General features: G+C 45.0%; 1 protein-coding gene across 2 annotated transcripts; it reads left to right on the top strand.

Moving 5' to 3' along the window:
* On the top strand, window positions 1–26709 carry LOC117877424 (acyl-CoA (8-3)-desaturase-like). 2 transcript variants are annotated; one of them, XM_034770539.1, is made up of 13 exons: window positions 137–361; window positions 9073–9226; window positions 11292–11402; window positions 11941–12138; window positions 14329–14430; window positions 14659–14787; window positions 18048–18108; window positions 19288–19361; window positions 19926–20023; window positions 20589–20685; window positions 21340–21419; window positions 22475–22600; window positions 25723–26709. In XM_034770539.1, the coding sequence occupies exons 1-13, from the start codon at window positions 285–287 to the stop codon at window positions 25772–25774; spliced, it is 1359 nt and encodes a 452-aa protein (XP_034626430.1). In that variant the 5' UTR covers window positions 137–284; the 3' UTR covers window positions 25775–26709. The 2 variants fall into 2 exon arrangements, with proteins under 2 accessions (XP_034626429.1, XP_034626430.1); XM_034770538.1 differs by lacking the exon at window positions 9073–9226 and having other exon boundaries at window positions 1–361.
* Window positions 26710–27044: the final 335 nt, after the last annotated feature.

Below are 27044 nucleotides of genomic sequence, written 5' to 3' on the forward strand. Positions count from 1 at the left end.
GGGGAAGGGCGCGGCAGAGGCGGGGCGGGTAGCTCACAGTACGCAGTTTGGTTATGATCGAGCGGAGCGGACGCGGCTCAGTAGCTGTCTGGCTTAGCGGGTCTCAGCGCTGAGACAGCGGGCGGGGGAAATGGCTCCTCTGCGGGGTCCTAAGGCGGGAATGGAGGAGCCGGAGCCGGCTGCGGGCTCCTCCCCGCGGCGCTTCACCTGGGAGGAGATCGGGCTCCGCACGGGCCGGGGGCACCCGCAGCAGGAGCGGTGGCTGGTGATCGACAGGAAGGTCTATGACATCAGCCAGTTCTACCGGCGGCACCCGGGGGGCGCCCGAGTCATCAGCAGCTACGCGGGGCAGGACGCCACGGTGAGGGGCAGAGGCGTCCGGGTTATCAGCGTGGGCAGGGCAGGGAACAGAACTGGGACCCAAGCGGACAGGGGATGGGGTAGTTGGGTTATCAGTCATTGTGCAGGGCAGGATGCCACGCTGGTGGCAGCAGAGGAGAGGGCCAAGTAATTGACCTCTGTAAGGTCAGGACAGCTGCGTTGGAGAGCTATAGACCTGATTGATTTATCAAGACTACAGAAAGTCTCAGTTGTAGGCTGAGGAGAAATGTATTTGTCATATGAGAGAGATTTGTGCGTGCAATCGCACTAAACTGCACACAGCGTCTATCTAATCCTTTGTTACTGATATCACTAGGCCGGTGACTTCAAGTGACTTCTAGCCAACGGAACTTCCCGATTCAACAGGCGTTGGAGTGTGGTTCCAACAGACAGATGTGTCACTTGAGGTGGTTTATGCTGGGAGTTGAGTGGCAGGGGAAACTGCCTCCTCTAATGCCCATAGATAGAAACAAATGTTCTTTTCACTCAGATCCCTCTCTCCTCAGTGACACTGATTCTTGTGGGAGAAATAATAACTGACTGGTAAAACACTACTGTTTTAGGGAACTGGGAGTCACAGGTTGCTAAGAGATGAGTTTCCTGTTTCTGTGGGTGAAAAAGAATCTGTTAACTCTTGACACATTATGTAGATGTGAAAAGATATCACTGAGCAGACAGACAAAGCCAAAACCCAGTATTCCATAGGCTGTGCTTCCTGCTCTCTGTCCCTAATGCCCAGCTGTAGCTGTTCCTTTATAAGCCTCTTTAAATCCGTGTCAGACATTCAATTATCTGACATCTTATTATCAGTCGTGTATGTTGGCAGACCACAAACCTACCCTTGTAACCCCCTGTTTCAGGGGCCTCCAGTCTTATGCCACCCTCTGTGATTTGAGCAGCTGGCTAGCACCCACCCTGAAACAATCTGAGAGGCATTTTTTACTAGCAAAAGGTATTTTTCTAAATTGTTTCTGACTCATCCACCTTCTTCACCTAGGAGTTTTTATGAGGGTTGGCCTGTGACTGAAAATGCAGCTGCATCTTACAACCTACAGTCCCACTGAAATCATTGGGCTACATTATGGCTGGGTCGCATTTAAATTCTTCTTTGTATTACTGCTCAGTTTTCTTTATATAAAAGTTAATTTCTTGTTCACCTTTGGAGTGGCTATCATTTCTTTTATTTGCTTTCTCCTTCTGGCTCTTTAATACTGAGAACTCCTCTCTCACCCTTTCCTTAAATGGTTAATCATTCATTTTTGTTGCTAAGTGATACAGTACCGTACCAGATGCTGGGGGACTTGTGAAATAAAATATGGTGTTTAGAAAGGTGCTAAAGATGTCTACAATTTCACTGGTTCTCCTGCCTCTTAATTGTGTTTTGGGAAACAAAATCAACAGGTAAAAATGGTGTTCTTCCTGCTTCCCTTTCCAACCTTCTTAAAAAATAATAATAATAAAAAATCACTGCACTTGCACATTGAGCTCCCTCATATAAGTCACATCTGGTGTTTAGGATATGTTAGCCAATCCACAGGCCTGGGATATCATTTTTGGTAGGTAAATTTCAGAATGTAAACCTCCAATTTTGAAGCATTTTAAAACACCGTTTGTACCTGCCTACCCTGAAAGCTGATCTATACACCTTGATCTTATCAGCTGTGCACTACTCCGAGCTGGTTTCACACCAAAAAGCTGACGGGTGGGAATCGCACATAGGTGCTGGAACGAGAGGTGCTGGGGGTGTGGCAGCACCCCTTGGCTTGAAATGGTTTCCATTATATATAGGGTTTACAGTTTGGTGAAATGGCTCTCAGCACCCCACTATTAAAAATTGCTCCAGCATCCCTGGAGTTGAGTTGAGGGCAGCATGAGAAATATAAGACGGAAGAGGAGCACTATTGATTTAAAGAAATGTTCCTTAGAAAAGGTGATGAAATACAAGTCAGGACATACTGGTAAATATCAGCCTTACTTCAGAACTGGATGTCCCCTCTTCAGCACCAATCCTGTGTTTGTTTTTTGCCTGTGGGAACAGAAGCAGGAAATAAAAGGGACTGGGGCTCACTGAAGAAGGGTGAGGGGATGGAAGGGATCATGTGTGTTTCCTTCTCTTACAAGGTCTTGAAGCTCTCACCATGGAGGGAAGTGGAATCAAGAGGTAACCAGCAGTCAGCTAATCAGCTTGTGAGGAAGTTGGGTGGGTCTGTGATATGCTGACTGCCTTATTGTCAGAGGGTGGGTTTTCTCCAAGGGATGTAGTGGAGCTAGGCATTCATGAAGGGGCTGTTTTTTTCTCATTTTGATCAGATTGTGTACTCAAGGTGGTGTGTTTTTTTTTTTTTTTTTGTTTTTTTTATACAAAAGGAGACTGATCTGAATGTACTTGCTTAATAGCACAATTACTTTCTCTACAGTCACACAAGTATTGCTGGCCAGAGGTAATAAGGAAATCGTAAATAAAATTATTTCACAAAAAAGTGCATGGTCCTTTTTAAGAATGTGGCTCATGATTCTTCTTTGTTAGTACGATCATTTGCAAAATGTGCGTTAGAGACTTTGCCTCCATTAGAGGTTACTGCCACTCTACAGCCACCAGGTGAATGAAAGGAGATATCTCAGTGGCTAGGACAGTAGACTGGACTTGGGAACACTAGTTCAAGTACCTGCTGTATCAGACTATCTGTGAGACTTGGGGCAAGTCACTTAATCTCTCTGTGCTGAAGTTTCCCATCTGTTAAATGGGGATAATAGCACTTCCTTAACTTATTGGGGTGTTGTACAGATCCATATAATAAAAGATTGAGGCACTCTGATACTATGGTCATGGCTATAGAAGCACCTGGAAAGATGCAATGACTAGTCTAAACTATAATGTCATCGTTCCTGCTTTGTGTATGTATCCAGGCCCTCCAACAGGTACGCACAAATGGGGAAACTAGTAGCCTTAGGCGTATCAAACCTACTCAGTTACATAAGATGTCTTACTACCTCGTGCCATGATGCCAAACAGCTGTCAGTTCCAGTAACAGAACTGCTGATGTTCTGGAGGCTTTTTCTGCTCTATGGCCCTATCTTCACTTCTCTCTTCCTTCCCTGATCAGCCCATTACCCAAAGCTAGTCATCACCTGCTTTCACTTTCCATCACTGCTTTATTGTTGTGTTCCTTGTAACCAGATGAGGTAGGGGTGGCATTAAAGTGTATCCTACTATAGCTGTTTGTAATATGTCTATCACCATAGTACTTATACACCAAAACAATTATTAAGAAATACAGTTTGCCTATATATCTTGCTTTATAAACATAGGGTTAGATTGTTACCTGCCCTGCATACTTCTAAAAGGGAGTAAGAAATTCCCATACATCCATGAGTGAGCTACCTGAACATTTGGTTCATTTATAAAGGAGTAAGTGGGGCTACTCACTTGCTTACTACCATCCCAAGCAAGTGAATGGGCCAGAGTAGCTGAGCCAGCAGAAGGAGGAAGTATACTGTTGGTATAGGTCTCATGAGCCTGGAGGAAAGAATTGTGGCTCAGGGTCACAATGCATCCCAACACAACAGCTGGGGTGGTGGTGCAGCTTGGTCAGGGCAATGCCTAAAGTAAAAATCTAGCCCTGAGATAATGATAATTATACTTGAGGTTAACATGTTACCTTTCATCTGATGATCTCACAGCATTTTACAAGTGTGGGTAAGGATTATTATCCATATTTTTAGGCAAAGAAGCGGAGTACAGACAACTTAAGTGACATGTGCAAGGATACATAGCAAGTCTGTGACAAACACAGGAACTAGAGTCTGGGTTCTCCTGACTCCCAGGCCTGTATTGTACTGACTAAATATGTTGCCTAAATTAAGACATGTCCCAGGCCTGCAATACTGTTGCCAATTCTAATGATTTTATCATGAGTCTTGTGATATTTGGCACCAACGGCTCTGAAGGAAATAAGTAGAAATGAGATAAGAGGGAAGGTCCTCTCATTGATCAGTAACTGGTTGAAAGATAAGAAACAAAGGATAGGAATAAATGGTCAGTTTTCACAATGGAGAGAGGTGGACAGAACCCAAGGATCTGTGCTGTTTAACATATTCATTAATGATCAGGAAAAGGAGGTGAACAGTGAAGTTGTATTATTTGCAAACTTTACAGGATAGATAAATCCAAAGCTGATTGCAAGAGGGCTCTTACAAAAGAGTGGCAGAGGGCTCTTACAAAATTGGCTGATGGGGCAACAAAACGGTAGATGAAATTCAATGTTCAAAGTAATACATGTTGGAAAAAATAATCCCCAATATACATATATAGAGGATCCCCCACCCTGTCCAAACACCAGCATCAATGGTCACTTGCACATTCAACTTCTTGGCCCTGGGCTGGCATTAACCCTGAGTAATGGCTTGGGCAGGGATGAGTGGGCCAAATTGGCACTGTCATCTGCTATACAGGGGCTTGGAAGGAATGTGGTGGCAGGTCCAGGCCAGTGCAGACACCAGACCCCTTCTCCAGGTCTCTGTTACTGTCAGCTCCGCTGTTTGGTGCGTGCAGACAACAGGGCTACATTTGATCAGGGATCTTTCTGTTGCTCTGTTCTGATCTCTATGGCTGGCTGGGTCTGGGTCCCTGCACAGTCCCTTCTGCGGATAGACATGGGGCACTGCAGGGCTGTCTGGTCTCCAGGCTGCGGTCACAGCTGCTTGTAGGTGACCCACAAAGTGCTGCCCCTGCTGTCAGCTCTGCAGTGCAATGGTGGAGGCTCCAGTCCTCTGGGGGAAGGTATGGCCACCTGACTGCCACCGGAAGTATGCAGCAGCATCAAGTCTGCCTCAAGACCAGCACCATACTTGGGCCCAGTAGGAAAACACTGGGCTGTTAACAGAACCACTTTACAACACAGAGGGACGTGGGGCAGTCCTCTGAACTCAGGCTCTGTCCCACAAACATCGGGACAGATACCAACACCGGGCATTGGTCAGTCCGTGTAGCCCAGGTAAACCAGGGATCTCCCTCCCTCCAGCTGCTCAAACAGGCACCAGAATCCTCTGGGTGATGCTCCAGTAGCAGGGGATGGGGCAGAATATTGGGGCCAGCAGGTTCTATAGCACTTGGGTTGGGCAGCTGGAGGAGCTAGGAGCTACCTGGAGAGATCAGAACAAGCAGAGGAATGGGGGAGTGGGCTGCTGGGGAGCAGGGTCATGAACCTGAGAGGGAGAGAATGAGAGACACCACCTGTCCCAGGTGGAAAGGGACAAGTAGGACATTATGGGGTGCAATCCAGACCAACGAGGGGCTGTGTCACCACTTGCCTTGCAACCTGGGGGGCCTCCAAACCTAAGCTCTTCACAGGCAGCCTGCAGGTCACACCCTGAGTCTCTGTGTATAGTCACAGCCCTGGTCCAGCAGCTCTGACCCCAGCAGCCTGCCAACAAACACCAGCCACACTCTGGCTCCCACCAGCTTTGGTTACTACCTGCAGGATGACCCCAACAGGCTTCCATTCCCAGATTTCCACACCCCCAAAAATGTGTTCTCTGCAGTCCAGGCCTCTCCTGGACAGTCTATTGCCCCTCTAAGGGGATCAACATACAACAGTCTGCTACCATAAATGGAGGTTACCCAAACAATTCACAACACTGTATTAGTTTTAATTAAAGAATAAAAAAAGTTTCTTTAACTACAAAGAGAGAGATTTTAAGTGAGTACAAGTAATAAGGCATTAAAGTCAGAAATGGTTACAAAAATAAAGATAAAACGCTTTCTAAACTTAAACTAGAGTTGGTTCAAAGTGAAGTCTCTTACCACATGTTTTCAGTACATTGGTGACCAAACTTTCAAGCTGGGATCTCCTCCCAGAGTCCAACAGCTGTTTCTTTTGTCATCTTAAGTAAAAAGAGAGAGATGGACAGGGAGGGAGAACTTGGGGTGTCTTTTTCCCCTCACGTCTATAGTTCAGTTACCCTTTGAAATGCTTTTTCATGGAGGTTACCCCTAGTTAAAGTTCATTCAAACAGTAAAGAAGGTGGTGGTGTCTGGTGGTGAAAGAAGTTCCATGCTGTTTGTTCTCACGTCTGTTTGCTGAAATGCAGATTTTCCTTGGTTCCATCAACATTATTTGGGGGGAGGGTGGGGCAATTCATAACTTTACATATAACATTGCTATATACAGTCTATCATGATATTATCTACCAGTAAGTTATTAGTTTTCAAATGATACGTTACAAGGCATATTTTGTACAAAGATTATTACAGTAGGGTGTGAATACAGGGATGCATTCCATCACAGTGAGAAAGAGAAACTGATGGAGAAACCCACTTGGGGGAGAAGTGACTGAATTATTCCTTCTCCCTGCACTGAGAAGGGAAAAGGGAGGGTGTTTTGAATGATTGCCTCACCAGTGGGGGTGGAGGATATTTGAATGACTGCTTGATGTGGACGAGTCCTAGGGTCTGTGACCCTTTGACTTGTTGGGCCAGGGGTTTGAATGCCCCCTGACCAGTTCGTGTTTAACAACCACTCCCTACCTGACTAGGTGCCCAGTATAGCAGTTCCTCGCCTTCTCCCTTCTGTTAATTTTTATGAACTGTGGGTCTAGAGCAGAGAGTGACCTATATAATAAGAGTTATATACCCAGTTATAAGAGGTCTTGGGTTGGAGGAAATTGGTGTACAGAAAGGGAGGAGAGGAGTCCCTGTCCCAGCCCTTACACCCCGGTCTACACTTTTCACTGTGTAGTTTCATTAGCTGTATCTTCATGCGTGGTATTGTCTTCCTTAGCTGTGCCTCCTGTGAGTCTAACAGGAAGACTCATACAAACTAGATTGGGCATGTGCAGCAAATGTTTTTTGAAGCCCTATGACTCAGTCAAATCAAAACCAATTTTCTCTGGACCACTCAAATGGGGTCAGGATGGGGTTGTACTTGAGTGGCTAGCCCAAGCGGCTGCCTGTGCTACCATGGCCACACAGCTATATTTAGTGCACTATCTTGAGCAGAGCTCACCTGTGTCTGTCTGCCTGAGCTGAGAATTACACCATCCTGCTGCAGTGTAGATATAGTCTCAAAGGCCCTTCGATATGGGCTGTTTCCCTGCTAATTTCAGCTTTCAATCCTCTGCCATTTTGGCTGTAAAGTGGTTCAAGAAAAGGTCACAAGGAGGGGAAATACTTTTTACCCAATCTTTCCTTTACTCAGAAATCTTAGTTTGTTGTAGAGAAATAAATGGCTGGATTTGCAGAATCTGTATGTGAGGAAAGGCAAGAAGAAGAGTCAAAGATCATGCCAGTGATGTGAACTTGGAAGATAGGAAACATATTAATGGTTTTGAAAGGCAAAATAAACTCAGTGTTCGGACCAAATTAGTCCTGGTGAAACCCCACCAAGTCAGTGATCTTGGATCAGAAATGCATTTGGCCTATTGACTTTCCAGTGGCTATGAGATTTCCAAGGGGAGAATATAGGCAATAAGTGGAGAAGTGGAACTGGACTGACGGTAATAGTTTGGGGATGAGAGGTAAATTTGGGAAACAACAGCGTGGAGGTGATACCGAACCCAGGAGAGTCATTGAATATAGTTATCCAAAGGAGAAAATGTAAAGGGAAAATAAGAGAGACCTGGAGGACTCTGACAGAGAAAGGAGTATGTGAAGGCCCTAGATGGAGAAGTCAAAAATGTAAGAGGATACCAAAAAAGTGGAGAACAATGGAAGCCCTGTTTCATAGATTTGTAATGTCTGAAGGCAGAAGGGACCACTGTAATCAACTAGTCCGATCTCCTGTACATCACAGGCAATAAGACTTCCTTGAATTAATTTCTATTTGAACTAGACCATATCTTTTTGAAAAACATCCAATCTTGATTTAAACATTTCCATTGATGGAAAATCCACCAGAGCCAGAGTTGTTCCAATGGTAAATTACCCTCACTGTTAAAAACATGTGCCTTACTTCTAATCCAAGTTTGTCTAGCTTCATCGTCCGCCATTGGAACTTTATATATCTTTGTTCTACTGTGTCTGAAATGGCAGGGGCCAAGGATAATGATGATGGAGAAGAGACCCATTAGAAATGGCTAAAGGAGAGAGTAGTTAGGGATATAGGTGACAGAGATTACTCTGAAGTGAGTGAAGCTCATACTGTAGAGGGTCAAAGAGAGAACTGGAGGAAGGGAAATGGAGGGCAGAGAAGTAAACTGCTCACATGAGGTTAGAGGTGAAGGAGAGGAGGGATATGGGTATTAAAGAGACAGGTGGTGTCAAAAGGATATTTTGGGATTGGAGATATAATTGCATGTTTGGAGGTAGAGGGGAGAAAACCAGAGGAGAGATTTTAGGATAAGAAAATGACTGGGAGTGGACAAGACTGAGGACACACGTTATGGAATTGGAGACTGGAGAGGGACAGAATAAAAGAAATTGGATTCCAAGACAGAAATTCATGAGGGGAGGGAGAGGAGAATGAAGAAATAGAGAGGTCCTGCCAGATGGTATTGACTTTGGCTTGGATGATGATGGCAAAGTGAGGTTACATATTTCGGGCTCTGAGCATGCCGTCTCTCTCAAAGCACTCAGCTTGTTAATGTGCAACCACAAGTCCTGACTCCAGCATCACTAGCATAGATTTATAGTTGATAAATGTGCCTATACACTGTGGTGCTAATGGCATCTTTGGTTCAAAACACCACCTGCAGGTTCCAACTATCACAGCACCTTCTGGAGGTTGTGCTACTTGGTGGCTTCCACTCAAGTGATGCTAGGAATTTGACTCCTCCTTGGGGTTTCTTGAGGATCAGCGGGTGCCTCTTTGTCAGTGGCTACCTGAAGCTGGGCAGAATTTCAATGTCTATGAGTATTGACTCAAAGATCAGGGCCAGAAGGGCACAGCCTAGCAAGATATTGTTCCCGAACTTTGGTTTATTTGTTTGTTTCATTCATTCATTCTTTCATTCATTAATATCCATCTATTTAATCGATGGATATTTGTGAGGCTCAGGACAGGAGAAAGAGAATTAGTTTCTCTTTGGAAAAGAAAATGTATCATTAAAATACCAAAAAAAAAAAAAAAAAAAATGGAGCAGGTTCATTTAAAAAAAAATTATATTCTGCTATCCTACTTCTTTGTTCCTCTGTATTTTGTAATGGATCCCAAAGCAAAATGTCGCTAAGGTCAAAGAGCATGGGAGCTCACTACTGGGTTTGTTCCAATGATTTGTGTCTGGATCTGGAGGGCATATGGGGCCTGTTGGCTCTAACAACATTTTGCCAACTGAAATATTGTAAAACTGGCAATTAACAAGTTGTTTGCAGCGTTGTAGCGGTTTTGGTCCCAGGATATGAGACAAGGTGCATGAGGTAATACTTTTTATTGGGCCAACTTCTGTTGGCAGAAGAGACAAACATTTGAACTGCACAGAGATTTTCTAAGAAGTTGGTCTAATAAAAGATATTACCTCACCCATCTTCTCTCTGTCTCAGTTAATGAGTCGTCTAAAGCTTTATTATTAAGACAGTTGATGCATACCAAGGGCTTAATCCTTCACCATTCAAATGAATGGGAGTTTTTCCATTGACTTAAATGGGAGCAGGATCAAGTCCCATTAGAGCTTGTCAAATAGTGTTATTACTGATAACATTAACAATTAATTTATATTGCAGTAGTGCCTAAGAGTCCCAGTTATAGATCGGGACCTCATTGTGCTATGTACTGTACATACAGACAGTTCCCGCCTTAAGGCACTTACAACGTCCGTTGAATAAATTAACAGAAACGTTTTACCAATATTTTCAAATAGATTATGCAATAGGTATATATTTGCACAACTCTAGTTACTAAAACTCTAGATACTAAAAGATACTTTTTAAATGAGACAAAATTATCATTTCTCTCAAAATATTTTATTATCTTAGGGTTGAAAGAGACCTCAGGAGGTCTTTCAAGGTCTTTCAAATGTTCAAGGATTATTTTTTCTGTAACGGGAGCATCTCTTTCAGATGACCCAGATATGAAGCAAGATGTTTTGAATCCATCTAATATTGTACAAACTACCAAGAATGACTCTTTCTTAGCAATTTTATACCCCTTTATTGCTACATCTCCAGTAAGCTCAAGAGTAAATGTATGAGCACAGATTTATCATGTGTTTTTTTTTCTTGCTGCTATTTTTAAATACAGCACATAGTCCTGACTGAAATTTTTTTGAACAAAAAGACTTTCACGGAAAATATTACCTTGTTTTGAAAATGAAATTTGTCCCAAAAAACTTCACTTTTTTGAAACTTTTCATTTTTTGCAGAATGTTTTATGATTTTTTTTCAGTATTTTTTTTTATTAAAAGGGTTACCGAAAACATGATGGAAATGGTTATCAAAACTTTTATTTCATACAAATCATTATTGTAAATGATGTAATTTTTATTTACAAAATTTCAGAAACACTGATAACCATTTTTAAAATGTTTTGGATAAATGTTTTGATTTAAAAATTCACAAATAATTGAAAGAAGGAAGGAAGGAAGGAAAAGGGGTCTGTTTTGAACCCAGTGAAAGGGGAACACTTTTGATATTTTTTGTGATTTTTTTTTTCATGTTTGAAACAGATCTAACATGATTTAATATGTTGAAATAAATTGAATTTTATATGAAAGTATACATTTGTAATTAAATGATGCAGGCATACTCTGTTTAGTGTATTATACAAGTTAAACGTTTTTTAATGAGTATTTTAATGCATTGATTTCAGATGCAGAATAGAACAGGAAACATACAGTATTGTATTGAATTTTAATCCAGAGTTGCTTCCTGCTGAGATGGGACCTCATTTTCTTCAGCTAGCTTAATATCATTTTAATAAGAGGTTAGCTTAATATCTTCTGGGATTTTTCTCACTCCATTCACTTATATGTTTTTTCAGGATCCCTTTGAAGCATTTCACATTGATAAGGGGCTGGTGAGAAAGTATATGAGCTCATTGCAGATCGGGGAGCTGGCCCTGGATCAACCAAGCTTTGAGCCCACCAAAAATGTGAGTTTGTACAAAAGGCCAGAAACACAACTGCATCTGGAATTGGGAGGATGCTCTGAGAAAATGCAAATCCACATTTCATTCATGTACAGTCTGTCAGAACCCCCAATATACTTCACATTGCATATGGAACCAGAGTGTCTGGTGGAGGAGGGCTGAAGAAACATTGGCTGTGAGTTTCCCCTGGTGTCCTAGTGACCCACACTGGGAATGGCAAGTCCAGTCTCTCACAGACTTCTGCCCAATACACAATTCCCACAGTGAATCCCACATAGCAGCGACAGTAGGGAAGAATGTGTCAGCCACAGGATCTCCCCAGTGGTACAACGACTGTCAATGGGGTTGACAGAGCCTGTCAGCTGTTCCCTAGTGTTGCAATGTCTCTTTTCAGAGGGAATAGAACCTGTTGGTAAAATGTTTCCTTCACTGCCATGATGGCTTCTCTGCAGAGCAGGAGCAGAGTAAACCTGCCAGCTCCTTAGGCTGTTGTTTTGCCAACCCAGAGTGAAGAATGCTATAACATTGGGTCTCCCCACAGAAATTGCTGGTAGAGGACTTCCGGGAGCTGCACACCACTGTTGAAAGGATGGGACTCCTCAACCCCAACCACCTCTTCTTCTTCCTGCTTCTCCTGCACATTCTGATGCTGGATGTTGCTGGATGGTTTGTTCTTTGGTATTTTGGGACATCTTTAGTGCCTTTCCTCATCTCTACAGTGCTGCTGACTATTTCTCAGGTAAATTCCTCAACCCACAGAATGTAGTTTGGGACCAGCTTACCCTTCCTCACACTCAGGGCCAGTTACATATTCCTATTACATGGCCATCCCCCTTATCTTTGCTGTGACTAGTCACCTGACTAGCAGGATGCTCTTTCTTCACCTGAGGTTGTATCAGTACCAAAGATAAAAGGTTCAGATAGAGGTACTTAGAGGACTGTTGGAATACTGATTTGGGGGAGTTCAGTTACTGGAGTTCTTGTCTTGCCTAGCCAGAGGCACCTTAGAAAATGTCGTAGGAGTGATGGATGTGGGGAGCTCACAATTTCTCAAGTCCTCAGCCTCATCCAGCGGGTGGAGGTACAGTCAGGGCCAGTTCTAGGTTTTTTTGCTGCCCCAAGCAAAAACATTTTTGGCCCCCCCCACACCCCACCCCTGGGCTCTCACCCCCACCTCACCCGCACCTCCTGCCGCCCCAGCCTGGGTTTTCCACCCTACCCGCACCCCCTGCCACCCCAGCCCTGGGCTCCCCCCACCAGTGCTGACTCCACCCTCGCCTCCAGCCGGTCCGGCGCAGGCAGGGTCGGGGTAGGCAGCGGGGCTCCCGGGCCGCGCCTCAGCCCAGGATCCCTCCAGCCGGGGCTCCTGCCTCCAGGACCATCCGGGACCCGGGAGGGCAGAGCCAGGGGACTGCCCTGGCAGGGGGCTGAGGAGCCAGGGCAGGGTAGCCCCAGAGGGAGCGGAGCCCCGGAGAGCGGGACGCGGGCCCCACACGGCAGTGCCCCGCCCTCTATGGTCCTGCTGCTCCTGCTTCTGGCTGCCCTGCCACAGTCCTTGGGCGGCTCGGCCGCTTCGCCCAGCCCCAGCTGCAGTGCTGGGGGGCAGCTGCCCTGCGGCATCTGCAGGCAGCTCCGTGTGCCCCAAGGGGCGGCCCCCAGCCCGAGTGTCCCCCGCTAGGAGCCTGCCCAGCCCAGCTACAAGGTGTGGGTGCTGCTCCCCCATGGCACCAACTGCAGCGGCCCCAGAGTGACGCACTGCTGCTGCTGCCAGGGGCGGCTCTAGGCTTTGCCACCCGAAGCAAAAAAAGGAGAGTGGGGGGGGGGGAAAGACGGCCAGAATGCCACCCTTGAAAATGTGCCACCCCAAGCACGTGTTTGGTTTGCTGATATCTAGAGCCGGCCCTGGGTACAGTAGGCAATAATGCAGAAACGCAGTTTCTAAGGGGCTCACAGCAGTTCTAGTCACAGCTTCTCCCAGAAGTCTGTGTAAAGAAGTTAGCCTAAGGTAGAGATGCTGCATCTAGTGAACTCAACCCTGTGGAATGTTTGGTTTTGTTTGTTTGTTTGTTTTATTCTGACTGAGTGAATGAAGTCAGAACCGTCAGTACATCTCCTTCCTATAATCTGCTAGACAACCTCACTCCACGCAGTCGCCATCTTATTAAAAAAAAATGGTTGCTTCTGATCTTTGATCTTTTGAGTCTGAACTTTGAGACACATTCTGTGTATGAACCAAGCTTTTTCTTGTGTCCCAAATGGGAGCATGAGTTGCCCTAGAGCTGAGGACACAGAAGCACTGAAAGACACAGTTGCCTGGTTGGTCCTTTGGCATTACTAATGCTCAGAGGAGATGGCAGCAAACCAGAGGAGGGTTCTTCTCAAAGGAAGGGTACTCATCTACAGAGTTCAAACTACTGCTATAGATTTAGCTCCAGTCTTAGTTCATAACCCTCCCTTGATCCACTACTCTCTTCCCACCAAAGTAGCTGGTAGTGTGAAAAAAATGCTTTACTGATACCAGGAACACATGTTTTTACCAATCTGGGGTCGATTGCTCTGATAGTGAAAATGGAGCGAGTGCCCTAGAGTTCACTGAATGGAGTCTCAACAGATTGCAGGCAGGGGACACTGCACACAGAGGGGTACCTTAGGACAGAGTATATTGACAATACAAAAGGTTTCCTTCATACCAGCAGAGGGCATTCTCATCAGGTTGGCTTGCACTGACTGTACAGGGAGAGAACATCCCTCTAGAGAATGGACAGACATCTCCCTGGTACTAGGAAGAGAAGGTCTCATTGAGTTGGGGAGCACTGACCTCCCAGTTTTCATGGAATCGGTAGGACTGAGCATACCACCGCCCTGGCCCTGATGCAGCTGTGTACTAAAACCTGGCCCTGCTTGTTGAATGATCTCTATTCTTTTTCAGTCCCAGGCTGGTTTTCTGCAGCACGATTTGGGGCACCTTTCAGTTTTCAGCAGTACCAAATGGAACCACTTGGTTCACGAGTTTGTGATGAGCCATCTGAAGGTAAGTGCCTGATACTGAGGGTGTTCACCCCGCTTTGGCAGAACTGATCAAGCATGGGGGGGGGGTCCCCTTTCAGTTCAGATAGCATTACGCTGACATTCTGCACTCTACATGTAATTAGAAGAATGTAGTGCAGCACTGGGAAGATGGTCAATATGTGACCGATGAGGTGATTTAATATTTGGTAGTGTTGTAGTCTGATTCCTGTGCTCTCCTCATTTCCTGCAGGGGCTTTCAGCACAGTGGTGGACTCTCCACCATTCCCAGCACCATGCCAAGCCCAACTGCTTCCATAAGGACCCTGATATTGCAATGCATCCCTTCTTGTTTGCTTTGGGAAAGATACTCTCTGTGGAGGTGAGTGTGGGGGTGGGCTAGGAATTATTTAGACCACTGAAAGATATAATGCTAAAAGAAATCAGGAGGCTGTATGTTTGGGAACAAGCTAATCCCTGGATCTTGCAAGGGGCAAGGAGGGGATACAGATCTGCTGCCTGAAATCTCTTTGGGTTCTATCAGAAACAGAAAAAGGAAGAGCGAAACAGATAATAGAAGATGAAAGGAAAACAGCGAGAGCAAAAGGCAACAAGCAAATGAGGGAGAGCTTTTGTTGTGGCCTACATTTGCCTATATCAAATAGGTGTACGACACATCAGAATGGGCTGATTCTCACCCCTGTCCCCTTAAGAGACCAGATTAATTTTCTTTCCCACTTCCTTGCTGTGACATGCCCAGAGTACAATCTAGACTGATGAACAGATGTGTCACTTCAGCCCTCTCTCCTAGGGTGCCCTTTAGACTGTTTTGCTGCAGTAGTTACCACTCCCGATGTGCTCTCACACAGCCTTCAGAATGTAAGTCAATCCCAGCTATATAGTGTGAGTGCTGCAGCAGGCACTCTTGAACCACACCGCAGGGTGACACTAGCACACTCCCAATCCCAGGCTTTTCCCAGAAATGTACGTCTAGTACTGCCCAGCTTTCTCCTGGACAATACAAGTTCACAGAAAGTCTGTCATTTTATTACTAGAAAATGATGTGCACAAATCCTGTTATCTCAAATGGAGTTTCCCAAACACATCAGTTTAGATAAAACAATAAAACAAGTTTATTAAATACAAAGAGATTTTAAGTGAACACAAGTAACGAGGCATAAAAGTCAGAGTTGGTTACAAGTAAAATAAAGGTAAAATGCAACTGATGCCTAACTTAACAAACAAGTAAATTGAAAGCAAAGTCTCTCTCACCACATGCTTCAGCAGTTCTATTGGCTGAACTTCTTTCAGTTAGGATCCCTCCCATAGTCCAATGCTGCTTCCTTTGTTCTTCAGATGGTGTGAATGCCGTGGGCAGAGCAAGGGGAAAGATCATTTGGGGCATCCCGCTTTTCATTTTATAGTCCTCTCCTTCCTTTGAGAAGCTTCTCCAGCTGGGAGCAGGGCATCAGGCACTCTCCCTGGACAGGAACTTTGTTGTTTCTTTGCTAAGATGCAGACCCTTGCCCATGTTCCCTTCCTGCCAATGAACAGCCACCTAGCAAACGATGATCCATGCACTACTTTGAGATACTCAAATAACTGACTGCTAAAAATGCCCTCTTCTATCTATATGACTGGTCAGAATGTGTACCCAGACCTATCATACACTGGTTTGTCCATAGTGATCCATACATTTATGAACTTCACACTTGATTATTGCAATTCATCGTATCTATGAATAAACCACAGACCCCGCAAAAAGCTCCACTTGGTTCAGGATTCAGAAGCTGCCTACTCATCAGCCAAGGCCTTTGAGAGCACATTGCCCCTGTGCTCCTCTCTCTGCATTGGCTCTCCAGGTAATACAGAATGATTTGCGGAGTTTTGGTCCCAATATTCAAAGCTCTCCAGGGATTAGCTCAGTTACCTGAGAAACTTTTCCTTCTGTGAGACTACGACTACTCACTACTGCTATGTTCCTGTGGTACAATGGAACTGTCAGCTTCAAGGATGAGATTATTGACCATTGGAGACAGAACTCTCACCCCTGGAACATGTGAGGATGACAAATCTCACTATCTTCAGGACAAAGTGCAGCACTCAGTTATATGGTTTAGCCTTCCCACGATAAAAAGAAGTTCATAAAAATATGGGCTTAGTATAAAAATCAAGACAGATAGTATTCAAGCAGTGATGCCTCCTGGTGCTTCACCACTGTGACAAAAGCAGCTCTGTGGATCACTTGGCTGTGTTCCATGTGCCACAATCTAACACCCACTGTATTAGAGCTTTGCACAATGCTACTTATTGTTACCTCTCCCCCTAATAAACCAATCTAACAATTCCAGCCTAACTTCATTAACTGCTGGAGCGACATTATCACTTAACTATGACAGAACTATGCTTTATATATTTCCTATAACACATGTGTGTATATTACTGACATTTTTAAAGACAAAGGGTACATCTGCATGCTTCCCAGCATGGGCTGACAGACATGCGTTAACTCTGCTTGAACCAGTGCATGAAAAATAGCAGTGTAGTCAGTGTAGCACAGGCAGCAGCTGCCTGAGTACAAACCCACCTGAACCCCCTAGGTACTTGGGCAGCTTGCCCGAGCTACCACCCAAGCTGCGCACAGCAACATTGCTATTTTTAGCTTGCTGCTTGAGCACAGCTAGTGCATGTCTGTCTGCCTGCACTGAGAAGCTCGCTCCCAGCCGCAGTGTAGTGGTACCCATATTAACCCAAAAGAAGATCAAGAGTCTATTCTTAGCAGCAGGAGGAAAGATCTGCCAATACCCACTATTGCCATTAATCATGATGAGCCATCTGAGATTTGCACATGGAGGGTCACTTCACATTTGATTCTCACTTACTTCACATGGAAGAGTGGGGAAATCGGCCACCTCTGCAGCTACACATGGGTCCTGAGATCAGTAGGTGAGGTCAGGTACAGCATTGTGCTAGCAACTTTGCAGGGAAAGTGGTGGGCAGATACTGCATTAACTTATTCATGGAGCCCCCTCTGTGCAGAAATGGTGGTCTTTCTTCTAGAAAACTTGTGTGGAGTTGGGGCAGGTACCCCACAGCTAGCGTGGAGGCGCAAGGCCTTAGCACAAATGGTGATAGCTGCCAGCAGATCTCCAATATCCACAATTTCTGAACCTCCAGTTTCTTCTGGAGGGATGGTGAACCCTGTATCACAACTGGAATCTTGTGGAGTATTCCTCCCAATTGGAGGCCCTCCTTCAAGTTTTTCCATAGGAGGAGCCATCTCGACTTGTATCTGGAAGGTCTTCTACTAGAATATGCTCCTTAGACAGAAGACAATTTTGGGTGTAAAGTTTCTGGACTGGTATGTCACTGACATTAAGTATGCAAGAGTGGGGGGCAAAATTACAAGATGCTACACATATGTATTTGAGATTGTAGGGAAAATGTTTATTATATTGCATTGTTTGTGAAATAGTATATAATGATGTAATGAGGCCTCTTCTGATCTCCCTTATGCTGTTGTAATTCAATGGATTTAGATGTCTGAGCAGTTGTATCTCGAGGAGGAGGAGGCAATGAAATTTATTTGAGTGAATGTTTCTCTAGCTCAGCTGACCTGCCACGACCCCCTCTTTTTTACAGCTCGGCATGAAGAAGAAGAAGTTTATGCCTTACAATCATCAGCACAAGTATTTCTTCGTCAGTGAGTATACCTGCTTTGCCCAATCGGTCCTGTCTAACAATCACCACTGACTCCTATATTAAATAATCCCAGGGGCTGAGAGGACTTCTCTCCCATGACAGTCTTATAGGAGATTACAGTGATTGGGGTACACAATCTATGGCTCAAATTGTTACCTCATTTGCTAAAGCAGCTGACACAAAGCAATGGCAAAAAGGTGAAAGGAAAGAGGAGAGATGAGGATAATTGAGGAGAAGGAGATAAGATGAGAGGGACAGATGAAAGGAAACTGAGGAGTAGTCATGGAGGAGAGGAGATGAGGGGGATGGAAGGAGAATCCATCTATTCCCTACCGTCACTATGCTATCTGAGCACCTTATCAATGCAAATGTTATAAATCAGAAGATTCTTTTTCTCTGTCCAGAGGTGAAGAGGCGCTGCCGAGGTGATTGACAATTCCATTATTACAGACAAATGTAGCTCTAATGCAAGGTGGCGATTATGGAGAGTGAGGTGGTCTGTCAGGGAGATGGGAACAATACAATGGAGGGCTTTAAAGATCAGGATCAAAACTTTGAACTTCATTCAGTATTTGACAGGGAGTCGGCATGTGTAGTGCCAGAGTCATGCACTGTCCATGGTCTGTGTTGATATGTGTGTGTGGGTTGCTGCATTTTGAGCCAGCTGGAACACTTTACAGGATATTGCTCTCATTCTGATATGTTGCATTACAGGAGTCAAGCCTGGAGGTCATGAAAATGTGGATCATCATGATCAAGTCTAAATCTGACAGAAAGGAGTCCAGTGGATAGAAGAGAGCAATTTCACTGCTGTAGCTATTTGGGTATTCAGAAGCATTGATGAGTTCAGAAAGATGGTGTGTAGCATCAGGTTCACCTATTGACTTTCAGGTGCAGGGAGATGGTATGATTTGCATTTAGTTGGAGGCAGGTGCAGATTTGAGAGTCGTCTACGCTTTGCTGGCCTCTGAATCTATAAAATGGAGGGAGAAAGGAAGGGCAGTAAAGAGGAGAGTAAGGAAGGAAGATGAGGAGCGAAATCTCTTGGGAAGCATAGTTCAGTGATGAGCACTGGAAAGCCCCGGAGCTGCACAGAGCTCTCCTTTCATTCTGGTTTCCAGGGTGTTCATTAACTAGGTGAGGCTGTTAATGCCTCTGATCTTCTTGTTTTCTTCTCCAGCTATGCCCCTGCTTGTGGTTCCAGTGTTCCAGTTGTACTCCTTGTACTTCATATTCCAGCGCAAACTATGGAGGGTAAGTGCACTCAGTATTTCCCACAAACCTTTGCAAATGGGCAGCTGCTCTTCTAACTGAGGAAGTTTTAGGACCGGGCCCTTGTTTGTCTAGAATGGTGAAGGAGAATTACAGCATATGGATCCAAGGCATCTTCTAGGGCTGGATTCATGTTGCTGTGAGGGGGTGAAAGGGAACTAGAATGCAGGGGCAGCCAGTGGGGCTTAGAGGATTGATTTCTTGAGCTGGATTCCTGTTACTCCAAGGTAGTTGAGGGAAGCTACAGTGCAGGAACAGTGAGTGGGCTTTTCTGGGTGAGATTTTTTTGGGCTGGGCACTCTCTGGTTTGAGGTAATGGGGGAAATCCACAATACACGGATCATTAGTGCAGGTTACAAGGAAACTTCCCAAGTTATGTCCTCACTGATGTGGGAGAATTGAGCGGAGCTGCAAGGGATAGACATGGAGTGATCCTTACATGGGGGGATTTGGGGCTTCTATTCCTCCCATTGAGGGATGGTGGAGGGGTACTGTTCTGCTGTAAACTGCTGTCCTGATGAAGGTTTCTCTCCTTCTGTCTCACAGGAACTAGCTTGGACTCTGACCTACTTCATCCGATTCTTTCTTTTCTTCGAGCCCTTACTGGGAGTAACGGGTGTCCTGGGATTCCTCCTGCTACTCAAGTAATCCTCACTCTAGGCATGACTCCCTCTGCCTACTGATACTCACACCTGACTGACTGACCCCTCTTCTCTGCCCTCATCGCTCATTCCTTCCCATCTGTGATTGCTTCTAGCCACTCTGCTTTTCTCCCTTTTCCATCATTGACTTCTCTCTTATAAGAGTACAAATTATGTTTTCCATACATTGCCCTCACTTTTGTCGGGGCCTTTTACTGACGACTCACTGGGTGGAACATAAGAGAGAAGTTATACTTGGTAGCCACTCATTCTGGTGGGTCTGAGGGGGCCTTTTACTAGCCAGAAAGCACTTTACCAGGCAGACATTGGGTTGGGATTGCAGGCCTGTTACTGGCCATTGCCAGTTTGCATGGGCATTTTACTGAGCAGTCAGTGCTTTGGGTGAGGTGGCCAGTTACTTATCTGTTGCCAGTTTGGACTGGGGTCTTATCTAGCAACCTTTGGCTTGGGTGCAAGTTACTGGGCAGTTCTTGGGCTGGCTTGATGTGTGGGTCTCCATCTGCTGTGACTATATGTGGCAATGACTGCTTTGTCTGTATCTGCACAGCGTCCTAGAGAGTATCTTGTTTACCTGGATATCACAATTGAACCACATCCCTATGCACATTGATTATGATAACAATATGGACTGGTTCTCTACACAGGTAAGAGACACTCTTTTACCAGGGTCTGTGGGTATGAATCCCAGGACAGGGACACTGGGAGCATACATGAAATTTTGCAGTGGGGATAAAGCTCAACCAGGAGCTCCTGAATGATGAGATATTGGGAGAGGAAACTTGTGATCATCTGTGTGGGGTGGTGGGGAATGAAGCCTGGACTAATTGGGGGTTACATGGAGACTGCATTGATGTAAAAACCAGAATGAGAACATATAGATATGGAAGCAAAGAGAATGGTAGGTAAAAGCTGCCTGATCCAGGGCACTCACATACAGTTCTCCCTGCATAAGAGGCTCTGATATTCTTCTCCTTTCTGTTTCCTTGACCTTGTAGCCATTTTTCCCCAGTAGAAGATATGAGATAAGGAGTGGCAGGACAGGTCTATGCCGGTCCAACTGACGAGGCCATGTCACTCCAACCAAGTGAGGACCTGATTAATGCAGTAACTATTCCATATCCTAGCATGCCATTCTCACTCAGGCCTGGTCTCCCTGTTCTAATGAACAAGGAACTGTAATCCCCACACCATCCCCAGGCAACCCTGCTCAAGTTAGAAGAAAGTGGAGGTCAGGGGTTGGTACCAATTAATCCACTTCCATAGAGCGACACTCATTTCTCTCTATTTTTCTCCCCTAGCTCCAGGCGACATGCAACGTGGATCAGTCCCTGTTCAATGACTGGTTAACTGGGCACCTGAACTTCCAAATTGAGCATCAGTGAGTATAGGTGTCAAGGCTGCTTCCCCACTTTGAACTTTAGGGTACAAATGTGGAGGCCTGCATGAAGACTTCTAAGCTTAACTACCAGCTTAGATCTGGTCCGCTGCCACCATTCCCAAAGCTAATTCCCTTCCTTGGGTAGCCTTGAGAAACCTTTCACCAGTTCCCTGGTGAATACAGATCCAAACCTCTTGGATCTTAAGACAAGGAGAAATTAACCATCCCCCTCCTTTCTCCCACCAACTCCTGGTGAATACAGTTCCAACCTCCCTGGGATCTTAAAACAAGGAAAAATCAGGTTCTTAAAAAGAAGGCTTTTAATTAAAGAAAAAGGTAAAAATCATCTCTGTAAAATCAGTATGGAAAATAACTTTACAGGGTAATCAAACTTAAAGAGCTCAGAGGACCTCCCTCTAGCCTCAGGTTCAAAGTATAGCAAACAAAGATAAACACTCTAGTAAAAGGTACATTTACAAGTTGAGAAAACAAAGGAAAACTAACACGCCTTGCCTGGCTATTTACTTACAAGTTTGAAATAGGAGAGACTTGTTTAGAAAGATGTGGAGAACCTGGATTGATGTCTGGTCCCTCTCAGTCCCAAGAGCGAACAACTTCCCAAACAAAGAGCACAAACAAAAGCCTTCCCCACCCCAAGATTTGAAAGTATCTTGTCCCCTTATTGGTCCTTTGGATCAGGTGTCAGCCAGGTTACCCGAGCTTCTTAACCCTTTACAGGTAAAAGGATTTTGGAGTCTCTGGCCAGGAGGGATTTTATAGTATTGTACACAGGAGAGCTGTTACCCTTCCCTTTATAGTTATGACAATAGGCATCTCAGGAGGAGAGGAAATTCCCAGGGGGCACTGGTGGCAATAGGTCTCAGCAGGAGGGGGAAGGAACTCCCAGGGGCACCACTGGGTAATGCATCCAGCAGAAAGGGCAGGAATTCTCAATGGAGCACCAGTGAGTACCGGCCCCTGGGGGAGGGATGGGATTTCTACAGAGCTCTGAAAAGTTTAGATCCTACTGAAACTGCCTCATTATTTCTCCACAGTCTTTTTCCTCGGATGCCACGACACAACTACTGGAAGGTGACCCCCCTGGTGAAGTCACTATGTGCCAAACATGGCATCGAGTACCAGAGCAAGCCCCTGCTCACTGGCTTTGGAGATATTTTGCGGTAAGTATGGTGCAATTGTTGCTGGCAAGCTGGGGTCAGGTGTCGAGACAGAGGGATGCATGATATAGGTGAGTTGGGACTGGATGACTCAAGATTGTGAATGACTCACAGTAAAGATGGTCCAGTGTTTAGGGCACTAGCCTAAGACTTGGGAGACCCAGATTCAATTTTTATCTTGCCAGATTTCCTGAGTGACCTTGGGCAAGTCACTTTGCCTTTCTATGCCTCAGTTCCCCATTTGTAATATAGGATAATAGCACTGCCCTACCTCTCAGGGGTATATTAAGAACAAATACATTAAAGATTGTGTCAATCACACCATCAGCAGATGGGGTTGCAGCGATCCTAGTGTGTGGAGGACACCATTTTTGTCCGCAGTGTGACCGTGCATGCACCATACATACAGGGTCATGCAGTGCAGAAAATGCAATTTTGTAGAGCGAAATGGCATCCCCCATGTGGCATGACCTCACATGTACCATGCATGCAAGGTCATGCTGTGCAGAAGACACCATTTTGCTTTTCAAAATAGCATCCTCCATGTTGTCTGGGGTCCTGGAAGGAAATAAATAATTAAAATAGGGTCATGGCGACAAAAAGTTTGGGAACCACTGCCTTAGAATGGGATACTGAGTCTTTCACTTCTAGATCATAGCTTACAGTCTAGGCCTAGGTCTGTATGATACAACTAGGCAGCTGTGCAAATAGCAGCAAATGACATTATGCAAGTCCCTTTGTGTGTGCACGTTGCATAAATCTACAGAATGTCCACTGTTTTACCCTCCTCCAGCTCTTTCCACCTGTCTTTGCATCTTTCTTCTCTATGTTTGTCTGTTTCTTCTGTGCTTCTCCATAAGGGGAGTTTATTGGATTTCCTCTGCCTGGTTCCATGCTTCTGCCCTTAAAAGAACATTAAGAGACAAATAGGGAGGACAAACACCTCTTGTTACAAGCATTCTGTATAAAAGGTGTGTGTATTGCATGTGAATAATTATATGAGGGAGCTGGTAGTGATCCCTCTTCTTACATTGCCCAGCCTGTTCCAGTGGTTCTCAAACTTATTTTATAGTGCTCCCCTTCTTTGTGTCAGTAGTCGTTTACGCTCCGCCTTCCCTCCTCCACGGCTCCCAACACACAAGTACGTATACTGCTGACCAGCTCTGAAGGCAGAGCAGAGAGTGGCGGCTGCTGGCCGGGTGCCCAGCTCTGAAGGCAGCGCTGCTGCCAGCAGCAGCACAGAAGTAAGGGTGGCATGGTATGGCCAGCCAGCAGCTGCTGCTCTCCTTAAGCTTCTCACCCCTCCCCCTAGAATACTTCTGTGCCCCCCAGGGGTGTGCCCCCCCAGTTTGAGAACCTCTGTTATAAAGGATTCTTTCAACTTTTTCATTAAGAAGCTTTCACACCTTGATATTTTTGCATCAGGCTTTTAATTTTCAGCAGAGGGAATCTTCTTGAGCTACAGAAATGCCGTTTCTTTGTCTCCTAAATTCCATTCAGATATACAGTTCCCTTTTCTCACTGGTCTTCCTCATGAAATGTTGGCAGCCTGCCAAAATCACTGAACATTCCAAGATTGAGTTCTCACTTGCTGTGCATTGGGAACAGCTGGAGCTTTTGAAGTGGTGGTAGTGGTGTGCAGATGAAGATAGCCTGGCTTCCCCTGTGTTGTCCCTTGGACCAGTGTAAGGCCCCAGTGGCCTATTTACACTTACTGAGGCCCCACATGGGCCAGAAGCTCCCCCAACTCCCTCTACGGACAGGAAGGGAGAGGCTGGGCTCTCTCCAAGCATTATCCTGTACCCAGCACAGGGCACCAGTGGCCAGTCCCTCCTGTGCGGGAATACATGGGTCAGGAACTACTCCTGCTTTAGGGAAGGAGGAGAGAGAGACAGGGTTGTCCCCCTGTTCCCTCTTCTGGGAAAACTACATTTTCCTGCTGCCAGTTAATGTTGTTAGTCCGGTAATTTGAGTAATAATATGTTGTGTTGCCCTGTGAAGGTTTAGGGCTCAAATCCTGTTGATCATTCATGATGGGTTTTGGGGGAGGGATGTAGATTATCAGAGTTGCACATAATGGAATTTGGTTTTTACCTTTCTTTTTAAGAAAAGCCCTAGGAAATCTCTCTCTCACTCACACACACACACACACACACACACACACACGTTATTTCGTTTGCAAAGTCAAGAACTTGAAAGTTAGGAAATACCAAATGTGCAGTTGAATGTACACTGATAGTTCTGTAATCTTTTCCATATGCATTATGATAAAGTCTTTCATTGCATGATCACATACGGTCACCCTCCCCCTCTTGCCTCATTCAGTGCCTAAGATGGAGAAACAAAGGAGCAGAATTAAGGGGTCCTGCCACATAGTTTTGGTTTCATGATTAGTACACAAGGACTTGGTCTTAGGCAAACCATTTAGATGTACAATAATGTGCTACTATTGAGTAAGTTTGTACTTGTTTTATCACTGGTCTTTTAAATTTACTTTGGTTTGTTTTGTATATGGGTTATCTATTAGAATTCACCTAATCCCTCAGAGGAGGAGTGTGATTTCTCTGGATCATGATATCAGCCCCTATCACTATTGGGCTGTACTTTGTCTGTGTGGGTATTCAAAACATCTCAGCAGAGTTCTATCTCCCCATGGAAAAAGCTGAGGTTCAGGCCTCTTTTTGCCTGTATTGATTTCAACTTTATTTTACATGTTTGGGTTTGTTTCTATTCAGTAGTGAAAATTTATTTCTTCTTCCTGCCCCATCTCTCTCTCAGGAGAGTGTCAGAGCTCTGATGCTTTGTTTCCTCTGGTAACTTTGATATATGTGCTTCCCTAATCAGTACCTCTCAGTCAGCACAGTGGCAAAATGGCCTAGAAAACTCTGTAGAGACCTCAAAAGGAGCTTCATATTGTGAGGCAGCATTCTCAGGTAATCCAGGGGCTGAATGCCATCATGCATGCTCTGAGCCCATCACCTCTTGTCCTTCCAGAGTTAAACAGGGGAGATGGGGCTTCACACTAGATTCTTGCTTTCTGTCTCACCCCTGTATTTTTTTTCTCTTGATTTTATGTTCAGTCTCCTTTGCTGACTAATTGGGCTCCAACTCTCTCCCCTCTGCAGCTCTCTGAAGGATTCGGGGGAACTCTGGCTTGATGCCTATCTGCATGGATAAGCAGCAGCAGCTCCTATGGAGGAGTTACCTGGGATTGACTGCCATGAAGATGTAGTACACAGCAGGTTCAGGGAGATGAGTGGGCCTAGTTGCTGCGGTGGGAGAGCTGTTGGGCTTAGTTTCAGTGTGAGTGTGGGGTTTTATGATACACTTTTTCTCCTATTCTACCTCTGTAAGGTGTGGTATGGGTATATGGGGACCACTAGAGGTTAACCTTACTATGGGGAAAGTGGCTTTAGCAATGGGAACAGCAGCCCTTCTCTCTGCTGACATTTCCCTTGCTATGTACGTGGCAGTGAATCCTATCCAACTTCTTCCTAGTGTGACAGAATCAAAGTGAAAATGGGGACAGTGTAAATTCTGGGGAGAGAGAGAATGTGGAGAAAAAAGGAGAAAAGCCAGTGCTGAGACAGACAAGGAAGAGCCTTTAAAGGCTACAATATACATTTAAAATCTATCAACTAAGTATGTAAGCCACAAAGTGGATGCGAGACTGAATAGTGTGGACATGAGATTAGAGGGGCCAAAACTCAGGGTGGGGATGGATACAAGACCATAGAGGTGAAAACACCAAGCAGGATTACCATGAAACCAGAGGCAGTACACAAGAGCATAGACATGAGACTAGAGCTGATATGGCATGTTCAGTGGACCCACTTATGTGAGTGCCTTTTTGACTATATATATGTGTAAAACACGTAGAGAACCTCGATCTCAGGTTAGTTGTCCATTTGCAATTTTTAGTGAAAAGAGTATGAGCAGTTTCCCCCCTGCCTAAGGCAAGTTCAAGTGAATAAAAGGGTTAATTGAGCAAATACTGATATTGCATGCATGATAAGGATATACATTAGTCCAGGGGAATCCCCAGTCTATTGGTTTAGGTATTAAAATACCTCTAGAGGTTTAGTTTAGGAGAAAGAGTCTTGCAAGACTCAGAGGCAGATCTATAGTAGAGTGATTTCATTTTTGGTGTATCATAAGTTGTAAAAGCTGTCACAGACACGTCAATATTATGGCTTTTAGTGCTTACCTATATGGTGCTGCCTGAAGCTTTAAGGGATTCCCAAAGTTGCAACTAAGTGGTGCTGTCTCCCTGGCTTCTCTTAGAAAGTAAAAAAATGGTTGCTAATTTGAACATGGGTGTTTGGCCAATTAATAGGGCTGAATCATTTCTGTCTGTAATGGACAGTATAACAGATCCAAGTTTCCCCAGACTTAACAGCTGTCAGTAGAGATGGAACTTGCATCATTCTACTCCACAATCACAAGC

The sequence above is a fragment of the Trachemys scripta genome, chromosome 4 (assembly GCF_013100865.1).
Source record: "Trachemys scripta elegans isolate TJP31775 chromosome 4, CAS_Tse_1.0, whole genome shotgun sequence".
In the NCBI taxonomy this organism is placed as follows: Eukaryota; Metazoa; Chordata; order Testudines; family Emydidae; genus Trachemys; species Trachemys scripta.

Bases quoted from the DNA above. Each gene is read 5' to 3' on its own strand.
- LOC117877424 (XM_034770538.1), top strand. From the start codon at position 131: ATGGCTCCTCTGCGGGGTCCTAAGGCGGGAATGGAGGAGCCGGAGCCG. The intron at 362-11,291 runs GTGAGGGGCAGA...ATGTTTTTTCAG, and splicing joins ACGCGGGGCAGGACGCCACG to GATCCCTTTGAAGCATTTCA. The intron at 20,024-20,588 runs GTAATCCTCACT...GTATCTGCACAG, and splicing joins GGATTCCTCCTGCTACTCAA to CGTCCTAGAGAGTATCTTGT.